Here is an 18,172-nt window from a genome sequence, read left to right on the forward strand (position 1 = left end):
AAACAGAATTATAATAAGTCACACAAAGAATTCCAGCATGGAAATACTGTTTGCCATTCGCAGACCTGAGAGACAATTGGGATTCCAATAAACAGCATAATTAAAATTAAAAAAAGACAGATTTGCTGCTTTAAAGAAATAAAAAGAGAGCAAAATGAGCCCTTTTACAGGTACGTTTCATTTCCTAATTCCAAATACTGTCCTGTGACATTCATTAAATTTAAAGAAACTCCCTATCAAAAAAAAAAAAAAAAGCCCTGACATCCACCAAATACCCTAAGTTTCCTTCAATCCTGCAGAACACAAGAAATCCCTGAACTAGTATATTTAACAACATCATTAGCTGTTAATAACAGTCCATAGTTAGGTAGTAATAATATACTAACAAAGGTAGGTATTTACAACCTGTTGACAAAGACTTTTATTAAATGGAAACCAAAACTTTCCATTTCACAGCAGGAAAAAAAAAAGTTTCAAACACACTGAGAAAACCCCAGACCTTCACCTATCTTTCTGAAGAAACCGGAGGAACAGACAGAAGCATGCTTTCCCGAGCTGCTGGCATTTTTCTGGGAGGTGGCAATTTTGGATTGAGATTTCTGTTCTGCCTGAGTTGAAACAAGTCTTGCAGCTCAGCCATTGACATCCAAGTACGCACCTTAACACTGGATAACCGGCTATCCTGACACAGAGAAATCAGAAATCTTCCTAAGGGGTATTTATTCAAACTGATATATTTACACACTTGTTCAGCCTTTGGAGCAGTGACGTTGTGGTACAATGGTAAATATCCACGGAAAATATCTCATGATTACTTCTCCTTGTTGCTCTCAAGAGACATTAGGTTCTTGTTTTTGCAATGCACTCTAGAGAAGAATCATAATGTAATTAAACTTTTAATTACATAGAAATATCATCCTTTATCACTTAATACTGTTAACTCAGAGAATTTGTGGTGAATCAAGGCAGGATAAGAATTTAAGGCATTTTTTTTTGCCTGAAAATCCATGTACACTCATAGAGTTTAAACCCCATCTTTGGGATGGAAGAAAACTCTTCTGCAGGAGGAATAAACCAAGCCAGGAGAAATAAGAACTAAGTGGTCTTTTTGTTTGGCTAGTGGCAAATATAGGTTCCTCAAAGCAAAAATTTTCAACAAGACTTTTTCTTGCTTGTCTAGCTGCCTAACTAGGTTTACCAGATTTTACCCAGATACATTAAATGAAGGGGGGCAGGAGAGAAGTTGCGTTGCTTGGATCCAAACCCTAGTTTTGTGGAGGAGAAGAAGGCATTCTCACTGTTGCTTTATAACCGAGCTGAAGCATTTTACTTTGCATCCGTTCCACAGAACATTTAACTACATTTTCCTAAAGAAGGCAGACAGAATTGAATTTTTGGTCACTATCGCCTCACGGGCTGGGATCCCTAGGGAGCCCCATCAGCCGTATGCAAACACACTGATACCCCCCCGGCTGAACCCTGCGGTCTGTCAAGGGAGGCATGTCACATGCCATTATGGGCGAGTGTCTGGCAACAAGCTGAAACACAGCCTTCTACACAGTGAGCCATGGGAGGCATGGGGGAATGGTTAATTTTGAATTGACTCCAAACAAATGTAATTTCCAGGTGGTTTCAACTAACCAAAATTAAACATTTTTATTTCAGGCATTTTGAAATTCCTGATCGAAAAGTAAATAGTGAACCTTTCTGAAAACAGCGTTAAGACTTCTGTTTGGAAAAAAAGTTGAAATTTTACCTTCTTTAACCATTCTAGAACGGAAACAGGCATCTGTTAGTGGTAACATGTCTCATGAACAGAAATTCCAAATTTCACTCAGCTTTCACTTTTACGTAAGATTCGGGAAAACAGGAAAACAGTGTTCATAGATACTCTTTACTGGAAAAGACAAATCATTTTGTTCTGCCAAGTCCGCAAGGTAGCATCCCAGAATGCCAGAGAAAAAAGGGATTTGCAGAGCTTGACTTACAATTTTTGTTTCCTTACAAGTTTATTCTTCCCATGATACTCCTGGAAGCGGTATATATACTCTCCAGAGTAGCAGTCAGTGTAGAAGAGAGGGAATTCAGTCTCTCTCTCATGCAGAAATAATCTCTGAGATGTGAAGCTAGCCTCGTCGATGTACCACTTCTCTGGATGCTGCACACGGGAATTGATGAAAATGGTTTCATTGTCCCTCTCCCCCGCTCTGTGAAGTCAAAATCCAGGGCACAAGACCATAGAGCATCTTCAACGGGCTTTGCTGTTTTCTGGCATTTATCTTGAATTTTTAGGGTGATGTTGATGATTTGAGACAGATGGCAATAAAAGGTTTTTTTATTATTTTCTACATCCCTGGCTTTCTATATCCCTTTGAAACATTCCTTTAAATTATATCATTTTTAGCACCTTGTGTTTTTTTCCATAAGGTACTTAGCAGTCATAAGTTGGTCCTCTGGGATTTATTGCCTTTTATGTTCTTAGAACTGATGTTTTTTAGTATACAAAGCAGCAGTAGATGCTTTCTTGTTCGCTTCCAGCTTGTGCCTTGATCTTAGGCTCAGGGGTTACTGAACAGAGCAAGAGGCAACGTGATCATATCAGTCACCAAACTTCCTGCCAAGACTACGAAGAGATTTTCAGGTTGTGCCAAAGGGGATCATATTAGTCTATTCAGACTTTAGTGGGATCTCTAATTTTCCATTTTCTATAGGGTAATAATAATAATAATAGGATGAAATAACAGCTTTCTACATTTATGCTGACAGTTTAGAAGTAAAAAACATATTACAATTGAAACCCTCAAACCATTCTCAAGGGTAACGCCTGCTCAGCTATACTGCTAAAATGTATTATCCCATTATTGCAAATACTGCAGTGGTTTTCACTAAACACACTCTATCAATGACCCATTGACTATGCTCAAGACAAACGCTGTTAGTACCGCTAAGCATGAACATGCCTAAGGAATATCACATAAAAATATGCTTACCTAGTACAAACAAGTGGGGTATATTACACTGATAAAGTTACAACACCCTTGACTGCTTGCTATTGCCATATGGCAGGGCAGTACAAACTCAGCAGGCACAGAGGCTACTTCCACTCTTTCCCCAGCGCCCGAGCTGCTGAAGAAGGACACATCTGAATTTTCAGGTGGCATTTACTGCCCTAAATGTTATTCCGTATTTCCTGCAGTGAAAAGGCAGCCAGCCATTGTGTGTCCGGATGGGTCAGTCTGGGAAGGGGCCTGCCTGGTTGGTAATTCTTTTTTAAGACAACAGTCCCTGCCTCTCCCAGTACAATATTGATATATTTAAGAGAACCATTCCAGGTAAAATAACACACATTCAGAAATGATCGTTCGCTCAAAAAAAGATGCTTTGCTGCTGTCTCTCCCATGCAGTTCTGATTCTCCAAAACCATCCTCCTGTCTCTAAATTAGGCTTTTATCTTTGCTGCCTTTCAGCGTCAAGAGGAAAATGGCATGCTATCCTATGATTAATGAAGAGCAGGATCCTTCCTTCAATTCCAGGGCAGTTGCTAGTCACTTGAAACAAAACCTATACATTTAAATAATTTGTGAATGGAGAAAAGTAATTTTGGATGAACACTGCGGTCACTGAGATATTGCAAACATACATTTTCATTCATTCTTGAACAGCAAATGTTCATGTTTTCTGTGTAGATGTCATGTAAACTTTAGGCAATTAACTCTTTAACAATTTAAAAAAATTACAGAGAAAAACCTTGGTTACAACTGAGGTACATTCTGGACCTGAGTGTGTACCAGCCTGCAGGCAGCATGCAGAAGCTTTAAATTAATTAAAGGTGACGTCAGCGAGCCATATGTATAATTCAGTGGGGAGAATGTGATCTGACATCACAGAATGTCACAGGAAACACAGCCTTAATTGTAAGAAAATATATTTTGAAACTAGGTGACATGACTACTAACAATTCTACTTTATCCATGCTGATCAACTCGTAAAGGCAGTAAAGAGAAGAACTGAAATTCTGCAAAATCTTTTGTGCCACTTCTATGGAATCCTCCATTACAATTTATTTAAAAATTAATCAGACTAGATGCCTCTGCATACTATAAGTGAATTTTTTAACTAAAACAAAAAACTACACTCTAATTGTTTGGCTCAAGTTTGAATTTAAGATTAGAAACAAAGTTAGCTTTGTTATAAGATAAAGCCATTAATGTCTACCTACAATATGTTCTTCTTCCTGCCTCTGTTCTCTAATGAAGGGCATACCATTAACATGCAAAATACCCCTCTTAATTCTCTCTTCCCCAGAAAAAGAAAGTCAATCTAAATGTTGTATAGTTCAGTAGCCAAGAGCCAGAAAATCCATATATACATATATATATATATTTATCACAATTTAGTCTTAGTCAAAGAACACAGAATTGTAGACTGGTTGAGGCTGGAAGGGACCTTTGGAGATCATCTAGTCCAACACCCCTGCTCAAGCAGGATCTCCTAGAGCACATTGCCCAGCACCCTGTCCAGACGGCTCTTGAATACCTCCAAGGATGGAGACTCCACAACATCTCTGGGCAACCTGTTCACTGTATATCATGGATTTCTCATTTCTATAGTCTGTTCCAGAGATGCACCATCTTTTCTTCCACATTTAAATTATTAATCATCAAGATACACTACAGAACATACAGTGAATCCCAAGACAATATATATTGAGGGATCTTAAAGACTGAGGATAATACTTTTTACCCAGGCATACGAATGCAAATCTCACTGAAGTCAGCGGCGGTGCATCTGCGCATTGTGAAATACAAAGCTGACATTCAGCCACACTCATTCCCCAGTATCTTAGTTACCAGGACAGCTGTCCATTTTTAAAATTCAGAGAAGTTAAGTAAAATGGGCTATAACTGCCTCCGATATTTTATTCTTCTGTCCTGCCATTAGACTGAGGGATAGACCGTTGTGTCCCTGCAGAGCTCCATTAACGCTGGTTAATCACATAGCATGAAGGTTTCAGGCACAAGCAAGATTACAAGGCTGACACCTTAATCAGTGTCATGTTGTGTCCAAGATGTTTTTTACCTCATCCTCTTCAAATTATCCAGCTTACCTAGCAATCTTATCCATTGAAACTCAACGGAGAAAAAAAAAATCAAAAGAACACACCATTTATGACAAAATTGAGAACAGTTTTAAGAATACGGATTTAAATGTGTAATTTAGTATCTCATTCTATGCATTTTACATTTTAAAATTCATGTCTCAATATCCTCACTGCCGACGGCATTTTCATATCTGCAATTCAGTTTTGTAGCAATATATGGCATACATATATGCAGCTTTTAATTAATTACAAGCCTGAAGCCTAACTCATGATTCTTGTTAAATCTCCTTCTAGAGTCAACAGAGAAGAAAATTTCTCAAATGTGCTTCACCTGTTCCTGAAACAGATCTGATGAACTACCTTTTGAAGGGGTCTATCTCTCTGCATGCACTGGAGAGGGGGCCTGACAATGCGCCAGGCTAGATGCTTCATTTCGGACAAGCCCCTGCAGCCCCTCCACCTCCCCGACACGCGCTGCTCTTCCAGCTGCCCAAGCAGCAGTCTCAAGTGCAGGGAAAAGAGCTTGAAGAGCATCACAGAGAAGCAAGCAGGTACCAGCAGGATTCCCACCTCTCAAACTCAAATACCATGTCTTAATCAAAAGCAAAAGAAAAAGGTAAAGTTCCTGACATTTGTGCTAATTTGTGCATTGTGTGGTTTGAAACCAAACCATGGAAAGTCTGCAGGGTGTGGGACTTCTGCCACTCCTACCATACATGATTCATAGCATCAACACCTAGGACCTTATCTAGAAATTCAAGAAATTTGCCTCCAGGAGAGCTAAGACACAGGAACGTGAAGCACTCAGATGCTGCTCACACATTACTGATAGTGGGAGTGCTCCCAGGTTCCTGTGCTCCTGCTCCTGCCACCCAAGCAGCAGTCTCAAACACAGGGAAAAAAGCTTGAAGAGCACCACGGAGAGGAAAGCAGATGCCAGCAGGTTTCCCACCTTTGTGCACACAACCTCAGGTGTGCAGGCACGCTGTGTTCAGGATGACACCTGGGCACGCACCAGCCCTCCCAACCCTTACTCCAGTGATGAAAAGGAAATCCAGATAGGAACTGTGCCATGCCCCAAAGAGCCCCCCTGTTGCCCCTCCTCCTCACTACGTACCTCCGTGCCTTTTCTGACCCTCTGGTTTATCAAGGTTTGCTTGCTGGGAGTAAGAAGTAGGTCTCATCACTGGCAGATGTCAGAAAAAACACCCAGATACACCACAGTGCTGCTCTCCCTGCACCAAGGACTCCTCCAAGGACTCAGGGAGACAGATCAGAAATCCTGAACCTGGTTAATCCACAAAAGATACTCTTTCCCTCTGAACCGTTAATGAATGCTTTCATTGATAATTAAGGACACTTCTGCTGTTTTTCAGATTTGATGTAAAAAGCAAGTAGAAACCTCATTAAAGATCCTTAGATCCTTAGACAGTGTTGTAAGACTAGAGCCATTAGCCTCGCACTCACTGTTAATTTCTGCTTAGATTCTTCTTTACCTTTCCCTTTTTTTTATGCATTATTTTTCAACTATGTTACACTGTTGCTGTATTTTAGCCTGAAAGTGGCTGTGCGGTAAGAAGTCCCAGGGTATATTTTATATATCAACTTGTTGGTTAAGATCATTATTATTTTATCATACAAAGCAGTGCTGAAATTTCACTATCACATCAGTCTCTGTTTAGCCACCAATGTGTTCACATCAGATGTTGCTAAATGATTAAATAGCTTTCCGACCTAATCCTCTAAAATTCCTTTCCAAACAAAAATGGAAAACATTCATTTCTACTGCTTTGTAGAGTAGTACACCAGTTCATTATGCAGACCTTCTGGAGATAATGTTATTGCTGACTTTTTTGTTAGTAATGCTCTCCAAGATGTTTTAAATAATATAAACCTTTTCTTCATGTATTTATATACCTCTTACACTCAATCTCCTGCTTGTTTTTCACACACAGATTCCTGTTCAAGACACTTACTATTCTTCTTCCACGGTATCTGCCATGTTGCCATAATTCCTAAATATTTCCTGGATATCCAGAGAATGTTACAGACAGCTACAGCTTCACTGACTTCAATGAGACTCACAAAACAGTAACACGGATTGTTGCCCAAACTTTACAGCGATTTCGAAGTTGTGTGGTTTTAGTTTTTAAGAGTCTGAAGCAAAAACACTTGTTAGGGCATCCAAAATATCCAGGGTCTGTGGAAATTTTCATCCCATTCCCACTATAGTTAATAGCTAAGTTATACTGACTAACTTTTGTTGGCATTACTGCATTTAGCTCCAGCTTTTCTGAACAATTATTGCATTTCTGAATCGAGAACACTACATTTACAGGCAGAAAGAAACATGAAACACTACATTGTAGGGAGAGAAGTAAGATCCTAAGATTCACTCGAGAAAGCTGCAAAATCTTAAATCTTCATAAACTATCTTGAGAAATTAATAAGAAACTTGTGCGAAGAGATAAAGAAGAGCCAGAAAAAGGAAAAGTAATTGCAGCAATCCCGCAACTGGCTTTTTGCAGCTGATTTGTCAGATAATTTAGTCAGAGCTGGACTTAAATGTATCAAAGGATTTTTTGGAAGTTCTACTACAAATATCCTCATGTCTTCCAGCTCACTGGAATTAATTTAATTTCTCCAGCCTGGTACAGCAGAGCATGCTGACCCTATACACAGCCTGAACCTCCTGAGTAACTGCACTAGTCTACGTGCTCCTGTGAGGATAAATCCATAGCCAAATGCACAGAGGAAAGCAAAAGCAAAGCAGACATGGTGCAGAGAGGTCCATAAACACATAGATTTGTCCCTCATTTCCAAGCTAAGAGAAATTTTGGAGTTCTCAGTGTAGTGGATTACCCTTTTAATAAATACCACTAGTATTATACAGATTTACATTAACTTACAAAAAGCCTGCTTTCCCTTATGTGTCCAGAACAAAACTGTCACAACCTCTAAAACACTATTTCAAAATCCTTCTCCACTTCACATACTTGGATCATATTAGGTTTACTGCAATTAATTATAAAGTAATAAATCTAGCAAGAAACAAAAAACAAGAAAAGTAGTATGTCTTCAACTCATGTACAATCCAAACTTTGCCAGGGCAGATAATGAACTAGAAAATGCCAGTGCTTATGATATTTCATTAATTAAAAAAAAAATTAAAAATTGAAAGTAATTTTAAATTAGCTTAAGGAAATAATGCATAAAAAAAGATTAGCAGAGTGGAACTAAGCTAATACAGAAAATCAATCATTGCATTGCAAAAGGGAAGCAAAAATTGATTTACATTCTTTGATCATGAAAAACAATTGGTTAAGAATAATATCCAAAGAGGTTCATTGCGTTTTCTAAAAGGATATCAAAATAAAGAGATCAATACAATGCATCTGATCCTACACAAATCACCGAATATGCTTAGAAACCACCAGAACATAACAGTAAATGCTGGTGCATATGAATAATGAGGCACTACTGCAAATGATTAGGGAAGAAGCCTACAAACAACTATTTTAACGAACGTCTGAATCCTCCCTAGCACTAAGGTCCCTATCTGGGGGGGCTTGCAAGTTAACACACACCTCGGTGGCACTGAGCGCTACATCCCTGCTCACGCCACCGCAAGGGATGGATGAAGGACCTCCTGCCCAAGCAGCCAGACACAGCAGACACCTTCCCACCACCAGACCCAGCTCACGTGCTCCCCTTTTGCATGTCTCAGTGAGTGCATGAGGCAAGGGAGGGCGCAGGAAGGGGGGCACTTTCCCACCCCATGACTAGCAGAAGTCGAGAGGTCTCCAGAAACGGCAATGTGACATTTGCATCATGAGTCTCAAAGATATTGGCTTTACTTTCTGAGTTTCGTCATGCCAGTTCCCAAAGCATCCTCCTACAAATTGCACCTTGGTTAAAAATATCTTCTTGGTTCAGACTAGTGTTACTACTACTGTACTTCTCCAACATGCTGGGTGCCACAGAGGTGCTGAATTGACCCAATCCATGATTCACAATACTGTCATTCAGAGAAGGACTCTCTCTGCTGCAAAGTACCTGGAGCCTGGCAGATTGAGAGGTGGCCTGTCTGCTACATGTCTGTTTGCAATGCACTTCAAGAGCCTTAGAAAAAGTGCCAAGTATCGGATTATTACCACTTGGCAGGCCTAAGACAGATGTATGCAAAATAGGCCTAACAAAGTTTAGCACTCCAATCTGGCTATGGTATTTTCTATTTTAAAAAAGGGGAGAAACAACACGTATAAAACAGCTGAGACATGTACAGCACAGTCAAAATCCTACACAAGAAAAAGAGAACATGAAATGCTTCTCAAACATGAGGGAACCACCTATTTTAAAAGGATTCTAAGCAGTCAGTCCTAATTCTTAAATTCAGTCAAAATACAGGATAGAAGAAACCCAGTTCATTGACACTGAGAATCCAGATGGGGCCAAAAAGGAAGATCAGACCCAAGTGTCCATCGGCATTAACACCAGTTGTGACAAAAGTAGAGGGGAGGTACCAGATCAGCACTGCAGCCTACCCGAGGAACCAGTCTGCCAGGCACACACCTATTTCCTAGTTATGCCAGCCTGGAGGTGAAAAAAGAAAGGGTTCAGGAAGAACCAGGACAGCTGTGTGGCCACTAACACCCCTTCCAGCCCCAGGTCTGAAGGTAGTTCCTGTTCCTGTCCAATTCACACACTGCCTACCTGCACGTGGTCGGTCCCTATGCATCATGGCTAAATCAAAGGTCTTTTCAAAGTGACAGTTCAACTGGCACAACAGGAGTAGTTTGTCCCGATCAGCAGAGATTAAACAGGGTCTGATTAGAAATATATAAGGTCCTGCGCAGCTAAGGGACTCCTACTTGTGGTATGCACAAATGCCAGTGTGCTGCAACAAAGCCAAGCGTACGTCTGCTCTCAAGCTAATCATGGATGTGGTCAGGAGGAGCTCCCGCTGTTCTTCATTTACAGCGGAAGTAAATTTGTAATATGAGTCTGCTAAACACCCTCAGCTATCCAGCAAAACTCCCACTAACTTCAGTGGGACCAGAACTTAACATGTGTGATGCCATTTGTAAGAGATGCGCTGTTTCTTTCAAGACTTGGTAATAAAGCAGCATATAAACTACATGGAAATTTCCTAGGCTGAGTCTTCTGCAAAAGTGCTAGCTCTGGATCATCTAACCTTGTGATCTGTACCTCGTTCCTTTTTTTTTAATCCCATTTGCATCAGACATGATCTTCTGGTTTCTGTATTTCATGATCCTTCCTTCTACCTACATGGTAAGACCTCATAGCTATTTAAAAAAGAAAACAAAAAGGCTCGCTTCTTTAATTTCTTCATCAAGGTAAATACTGACAGTATAACCAGCATCTAATCAATCCCTAAGGGCAAAAACAAGCACCTCAGTCACGTCCTTCTGAGCTGGCAGGGGGCAAGTTCAGGTTGGTTTTGTTTCTCATTAACGATGCATGAGAGTGAATGGTAACAGCGGTGTGACTAGGGGCATGACTGAAGGCATGTTTGAGCAGAGAGGTGGGTGTCACAGCTACTTCCGAGTGATTCAAGATTATTATTATTATTATTATTATTATTAACGCTACTGTGCGTCTTTTTTATTTCATCACTGCAATTCCACGTCAAAAGAAAGTGGGACATCCGCAACAAAGACTTCACACAACAAATCCACATTTGCAACTCTGCCATTTTGTTTGAATTAGTGATTTTTTTTTAAATGAGAGGAAATTGCGTTCAACAGCTGTACAAAGCAAGCTATTTGCACTTCCCACACAGCTTTAAGAATGCACCCAAGAGGACAATTCTTGATCTGCAGCTCCTCTACTATTCCACTTACTTGGGGTTTTTGTACCTAAGCTTACATCTCCTTCCTAGTGCCAAAGCTTATTTTTTGATATTGACAAATGCCAATTTCAGTATGTTCGGCTGAGGGGAGAATAAGGCTGTGCTGTCAATTGTATTAATGGTATGAAAAAGTGTGGTTATCTAGAAATGGATATAGAAAATACACCCAGACTTTAGTCATCTCCACATTATATTCCATCATTTCTAGTATGCTAAAAATAGTATACTTGATTATGTATTTAAATTGTCATTACTTAACAAATAATAACTATTCTACTGCAAGATAAAAATGCTAATCCATTCCAAAGAAAATTGCATGTAATTTAATTACCACTAAGCTTTCTGTCCATATTTAATTATCAAAACTTATATTTAAATACAGTTTATCATCCCAAATCCTTTAAGCCTGCTGTTGAGTAGATCATCTGTACAGGTCTGTGTTCACCAGTGTGTGTGTGTGTGCGTGTGTGTGCGCGCGCGCGCGCGGCTCATTTTGTGCGCTTCCAAATTGCAGCCCTTTGTTAAATCACTGCCTTGCACTGCATCGCAGTCCAAGGCAAGAAACCAAGACTACTCTATCCCAGAAAAGTTATAAAAAATTTGATGAATGCAGTTTAACTGCCCAGATTTTCTTTGGCTCACGTTCGCTGCGTCGAAATGCCTAACAATAGCGGGATGAGGCAGATCCATCATGCCGGTTCACCGTTATCGGGGCATACTGATACTTTGCAGGGATTCTTCAAGTAGCCAGTTATAAGCTTCAGCTTCTGCAGTGGTCCAGTGCTGCTGGGAGGGTGTTTACAAAAAATTATGCAGTAAACATCCCACACATTTCTTTCTCTATCGCTACTCCACCTTCCTCACGCAAATTTAACAAATGACTCATATTTACATGGCAACCTTCAAGTTTTACAAATTTAAGTCCTAAAGAAAGGCGACTTTCAGTTCTTCAGTAGCTACGTGACAGTGGTTTGCAAATGTACTCTTTTCTTAAGAATGAGTATAAATAACTCTATAGAATTATAAATAAACAGTCAAAGTGGATCACGAAGTTCTATCCCAGGATATCGCACAGGCTTTGTAGTTGACCAAAGGAAGTTCACTGCTACATTAGTGAACATGTGTAGTGAATATACCAGGGCTTAACAACTAAATACAACAAATCACATCACCAAAAATGAATGTATATGGTTTGACTCACCTTTGAGATGTAATTTGCAGCCTTGTACCAGTTTCACAGAAGCTCACTGTTTTTCCAACAGCTTCAAAAGCATGAAAAGATCCTGTAGAAACTCAATCTATGCAATACTCAGGCTGCTCAAGGGAGGTACAGGAACAGGTTGTTTCCAAAAAGAGCAAACTGGCTGCTACCCCTGGCCAGCATCATTCACTCTGTGGACTGAGCTGCACAGTTCTTCAACAGTACTCACTAGCAGTGGGCCTCAGCTACCCAAGATGAAATAAATACTGCTGGTCTGTTCCACTGCTCTTTTAAAAGAAACCTTTACTGAAGGGTCAAAGTCCCCCAAAACACACTTATGGTTTCTTTTTTTCTTATTTCTGATCACACAGGAAACACTAGAGCAAATGACTGATTTTTTTTTAATTAATTAACCTGTCAGGCTGGAATATCAAAAAAAAATATTTTTTTTATTTAAAAACAAAATATTTATTTGCTTTTTTTCCCTCAGACAAAAAAAGTACTTGAGAAAATAAAGCATAGCTTTAGTTCAAAGTGCAAATTTCTCTTATAGTTGCTTGAAGGAAATGCAGAGAGAACTAAAAGCTAGATTTTCTGGAACGTGGAAAAAACAGTGATGATCTTTTATCCAAGACTTCAGGGATTAAATTCAGTCACCCAAAATATGAGAGCTGCAGATCTGTTTTTTTCCTCTGCCCAGTGGGAAGTGGATCCATTAGTCCTAATTCATTGGAAAGTGTTCTAGCAACTAGGCTATAAAAGGAAATCCTCCCTCCACTAATTCTTCCACCTTTTTGTTGTCAACAAAATTATTGCAACATATTTTCAGAGGATATAGCATCTCAGTAAAGAGACTGGCAATCTGAAACACAGCTGCCACATTGCACAGTGCTCCCTGAAGAGATTATGCCTAATGAAGAGCCTGGAAGATAATTTTACAGGTCATTTCAAGCAAGATAGTTGAGGCTGGAGATAAAAATGATGCTATGTCAACAGCAGAAACTGCTATATAGCAGAAACTGCTATAATGCATGCAGGAAAAAAGTATTAAACATATTATTTAACATAGGGATTAAAAGTATGTGTTGAGTTTCATAACGTTGAGAAACATTTGATCTGAAAATTGCAGAAGCTGAGGAGTAATCTATGCCTCAAGGCAGTTATGCAGTTCAGAACCCTTTTTTCCCCTGTTTTCATCTGACGTTGTGTGCCTCATTTACTTTACAACTGACATTTTAATGCACAATTGTCCTTCCACACATGTATGAGAAAGTACATTGTTTTTCACAACGCAAACTGTTTCAAAGTATAAATAAGCAATATAACCAGATGTCTGACTGAATTAGTGTTTTCTCACTAAGTCAGTATGCTGACAATCTGTTCTTCAATGACAAATTTTCAGCAGGGAGGTGTTTTACATACATGTACTATCACTTCCAAACCCCATTGTGTATCAGCACTCATATTTGGGGTTAGACCTTAAATTGCACTTTCAATCCTCTCTTTTAACTGTAAAACCAGGCTCTTTGCCAGTGAAATACTTGCATAAGAGGAAGAATATGCCCAAATGTTTGTATTTCAGCAGGCAACGTATCTTCTGATATATAGGTGGAAATGTATTTGTTGATATATTAAGGGACAGACTAGAAGACTAGATAAACGAGGATGACTAGGAAGAGTTTTTATGTACATACCATTTCTAATTTACAACTATTAAATTCCTATCAAAGCAGCATCGTCTTTTGGAAACCATTTTATCTACAACTTTTGGAGAGACCCTGAAGTGTGTTTTTTCTGAAGATTCTGAATTCAAAGAAAAGCAAGACATTTCTGCATGAAATCCCACTAGAATTTGGTTTTGCCACATACTGCAAATAAAGGTAAGATTATTCTACCCACATACTGACAAAAAACCTGCATGATCCTATTTAGCAGGGCAGCTGAGCCCAGGCTATCATGCTTGCAAGAAAAGTAGCAGCTGCCTCAGACACAGTAAAGCTGTTCTCCAGAAGAAGTGGTACTGAACTCTTACTGATGCAGTAGGATGCACGATATTCAGTATGATGCACACTGTGAAGTGAAAGAACTGAAACTCAAAGCAAGCCTCAGATACACAAGTAAGTCTGCCAAACGATGCTCTTGATACCCACGGAGTCCATTAACATATTGACAGGTCAGTGTTTTGAATATTTTTCCAGTTCATATGTAGTTTCATAATAAAGCACACTACACTGTCTCAGCTTAATGCAAACAAGAATAACCCAGTGTTGCTGAACTCGCTGACATAAAATCAGCCCAGTTTGGTTGATCACTGAGTTATTCGGATTTTCTTTTTTTTCATTTTCTGCATTTTCAACCACGCTATTTTACAATTAATGAAACATCTGGAAAATCACCTGAAAAAAAGGGCAAACTTGGTGGCTTTTATTAAACAGAGAATCATTTGCTGTTATAAAGGAACTGTCTATTAAGGCTCAGGAGTAACATCACTGAATTAAAAGTTTTAAAGTAGCAGTGTCTGAAGGACTGGGGTTTTATTTACAAATACAAGAAATAGTTTTCTTAAAATAGTTATTTTATAATCCAGCCACTAGACTACTTCAAGGCAGTCACAAAGCAACGTATGAAAACAATGTTCTAAAAACAACACCTGCAATAAAGACAGCATATGCACTAAATTATCCCTGGAAGAAAACAGTTTTCACATTCCGAGTGACAGTTGTATTATACCACATTACACCATTAAGTGTGCTACTCCTACAGTACTGTTTAAAAGGAGGTATGCTTCAGATCCTCTGGGCCTCAGCTGTACTCTGCATTACTGTTCTGCATTAATCACCATCAAACAAGATGCTCTTAAGGCATTTTTGCACGTGCAAATGATGCATGTCTTTTTCCAATTAGTTTGACAAAATGGCAAGAAATGCTCTAAGTGAAATTTAAGTAGCTTCCGTTAAAACATTTTAATACACCTGCCAGAGGGTTATTTTAATTATCTAACATATCAAAAGCATGTTCTTGTGTTTGCATTTCATACTGTCTGCTCTCAAGGGCCATACAGTTTCGTCTCAAGGGACTGGCCCACAGACCCCAAGGTTTTTATTTTCAAAGACTGCCAAAGATTCACGCCAGGACTTTCATGAAAAAATGGCACTTTACAGTGTGACCAGCACCATAAGCTGCCACGTTTCTGGAGACGTAGCTGAAGAATAAGCACTGATAAACCATAAATGGAGAGAGTTGGGTTAGGCATGTGCACTGAGTCTAAGTGGACTCACAGCACATGGAATACTGATTTTGCATAATTCACCGTCTAGGTAATACAGGCCCTCAGCAGCGGTATGCTCAGGATCTCCAGAGACCTTATGACTCTAGAGACCCAAGGCAAGATTCACATAATGCTCTCTACCGTAACAGCATCATGAAATACTAGTCATTTGGGGATTTCCAAAGAAAATAGAGAAAAGTATTCCTTCTGCATGTAGATTACAAAACTATACAGAGTATTTCCTAAAAACGGGCCATCTGATCCTGTTCACATACGGAAGCCATGAGTAAAACTAATGGCTTCTGGCTGAAAGAGCCAGCTCCACAGAAGGTACCTAAAACATGATACAGGTGGACTTTAGGCAGTGAAATTCAAAACCTGTGCTCTGTGATCACCACATCCTGGGGGAGCCCAGACTGACTGTGTTCGTCCTGCTCGCTGGGCAGCTCTCGCCCAGGCTCTGTGGAGGGCACCAGCAAAGTGGCTCCTTTCCACCTTCTGAGGAGCTCCCCGTGGCAACTCCCCTATGCCTATTCTGCACCAAAAAAGCAGCTAGGTTCCTTAAAGCACTCTTTTTAGTAGCTATTACATAAACATGGAGAAGGGGTTCATCCCTCAACTTTATATCTGCCACTCAAACCAGGGAGCTCCTGTCTGAGAATAGACAAAGATTGATGGAAACACCTTCCCACTGAGAAGGATTCCAGGGTCCTGAGGAGGGACCTATCTGGATCACAGAATCAGGCATCTAAGCCCTTGATATGACATGACTTCAGATAAATTCCTGTATTTAATGTTAGTCTAGTTCTACAAAGTAACTTGATCTGGATGTGGTCTTTCCTTGTTGCCACTCTGAGATGATGTGAGGTAAACTCCCCACTTGTGTCCTGGATCAAGAGCTGCTAGCACAGGTTCATACTGCTGAAACGAAAATATTAGCACCCCACCGCTCTTGTGGATTTTGTTTTAAGATACATTTTAAAACACTTATGCAAAATATATCCTCTTCTAGCTGCACAACCATTCTGAATTAAGTCTACAGCAAAGGAACTTAGGAACTGAAGAGCTGACATTCATCTAGGCAGCCCTCCCAAACCTAATCAGCATTAGATTTTCCTTAGGAAAGCATTCATAGGACAGATGCACTCATATATTTTGAAATGGCGTTTACGTCCAGTGCACAATAATGTAGCTATACAATGTTACTGAATTAGTACTCTACAGTAAAGGCATATATGAACAGCAATACAGCAGTGAATTGCAACAACTCCAGTTATTCTTAAATGAGGTTCTAAATACCCAAACATACTGAGTATTGCCCGTTTCCCTGCCATTACACCTTTTCTATATTCATCTAGTCCATATGTGACTGATAAGTCCCTCAGAGATAAAATGGCATGGACTACCGAGGTTGATAGCTGGAGTTATCAGTCAAGCAGCAAAACAGAATTTGTACGAAAGAAAGTGCACATCTTATGGCAATCACCTGAGATTTTAGGACTCTTCTTGGGTTGTTTAACACCCATTTTCCCCCTCTGTGGGATGTCTTTTTCCTCAGAAACAAGTGATAATTATAGAAGTCATGCTGATAAAACCTAACCAGAGGGACATGATAAACAGTGAATGTCAACTGACCTGGTTTTTAAAAACGGCAGTTCCTGGAGCCTTTATAATTTATATGTTTCATTTAGTTTCAACTGCGAATAGTCTTACACCTTACTGATTTAAAATAGCAATAACTCTTCAGCAGAACTTAAAAAAATCAAATTACACAAAACTATACGATTTTGACAAATGTAATAATGAAAGGATTATAGTATTATGAACTAGAATATAATGTGCACTCACTGGGAACAACTGATCATAGAGGTCAGATTTTCTATAACGATTTTAAACCCACGGTGCTAATTTTAAACGGAAACGAAGTCGTTCACATCGTGCTCCACATCCAGGGGCACACGGATCGGCTCCCTTTTCCGCTCGCGCTGCGAGAGAGCCGCTATCACTGCCCATTCCTCTGAACGCGAATTGGGATACTGGACAGAGAGGGACGGCGGGCGTTTCTCGACCTTTTTACAGCCAAAGTACGCGGCTGCCCTGCAGAGCGACCCCGAGGAAAGGCGGCCAAGAGCGCCGAGGCCGTGAGCGCACGCGGCGGCAGCGGGGTCCCGCCGCCGGCTCCGCACCCCGCAGCGCAGCGGGACGCGGACGGCCCCGGCCCCGGCCCCGGCCGCGCCACCCCGCGCAGCCCTCCCCGGCCCGCGGCGGCCCGGCGCGCAGCCCCGCGCAGCGCGGCGACTCACGCGGCGTAGACGGCGTAGGGCGGCAGCGCGCCCTCCTCGCCCGGCTCCGCGTCGAGGAGCAGGTAGTCCTGGCTGTCGTTGCGCCGGGCGCCCGGCGCCGGCGAGCTGCTCCTCCGCGGCGCGTAGGGCTGCGCCTGGCTCATGGTGCCCCGCGCCGCGGCCGAGCCCGCTGCAGCCGCCGCCGGGGCAGCCGCGCCGCTCCGCGACGGCGCCGGGAGCCCGCGGCCGCACAGCGGCGCCTTCCGGGCCGCCGCGGAAGCGGCGCGGGGCCGGCGGAGCGCGTCGCGCCTCGCCGCGCCTCGCCTCGCCGCGCCTCGCCTCGCCTCGCCCCGCTGCCTCGCCGCGCCGCGCCGCCGCGGTGAGGGCCGCGGTGCCGCCGGGCCCGACGCCCGCTCCCCGGCGCTCCGCGGGCGAGACGCGGCTCCGC

At 41.3% G+C, this 18,172-nt stretch overlaps 1 protein-coding gene across 1 annotated transcript in view; it reads right to left on the reverse strand.

The window, feature by feature from the left end:
- TRPC6 (transient receptor potential cation channel subfamily C member 6) overlaps nt 1-17,888 on the reverse strand; it is a 110,598-nt gene extending 92,710 nt beyond the window's left edge. The window contains exon 1 of the mRNA XM_067289779.1: nt 17,746-17,888. Within this exon, the coding sequence (XP_067145880.1) occupies nt 17,746-17,888 (143 nt within the window). The remainder of the gene's footprint in view (nt 1-17,745) is intronic.
- Nucleotides 17,889-18,172: the final 284 nt, after the last annotated feature.

Source organism: Apteryx mantelli, chromosome 1 (genome assembly GCF_036417845.1).
Source record: "Apteryx mantelli isolate bAptMan1 chromosome 1, bAptMan1.hap1, whole genome shotgun sequence".
NCBI lineage: Eukaryota > Metazoa > Chordata > Aves > Apterygiformes > Apterygidae > Apteryx > Apteryx mantelli.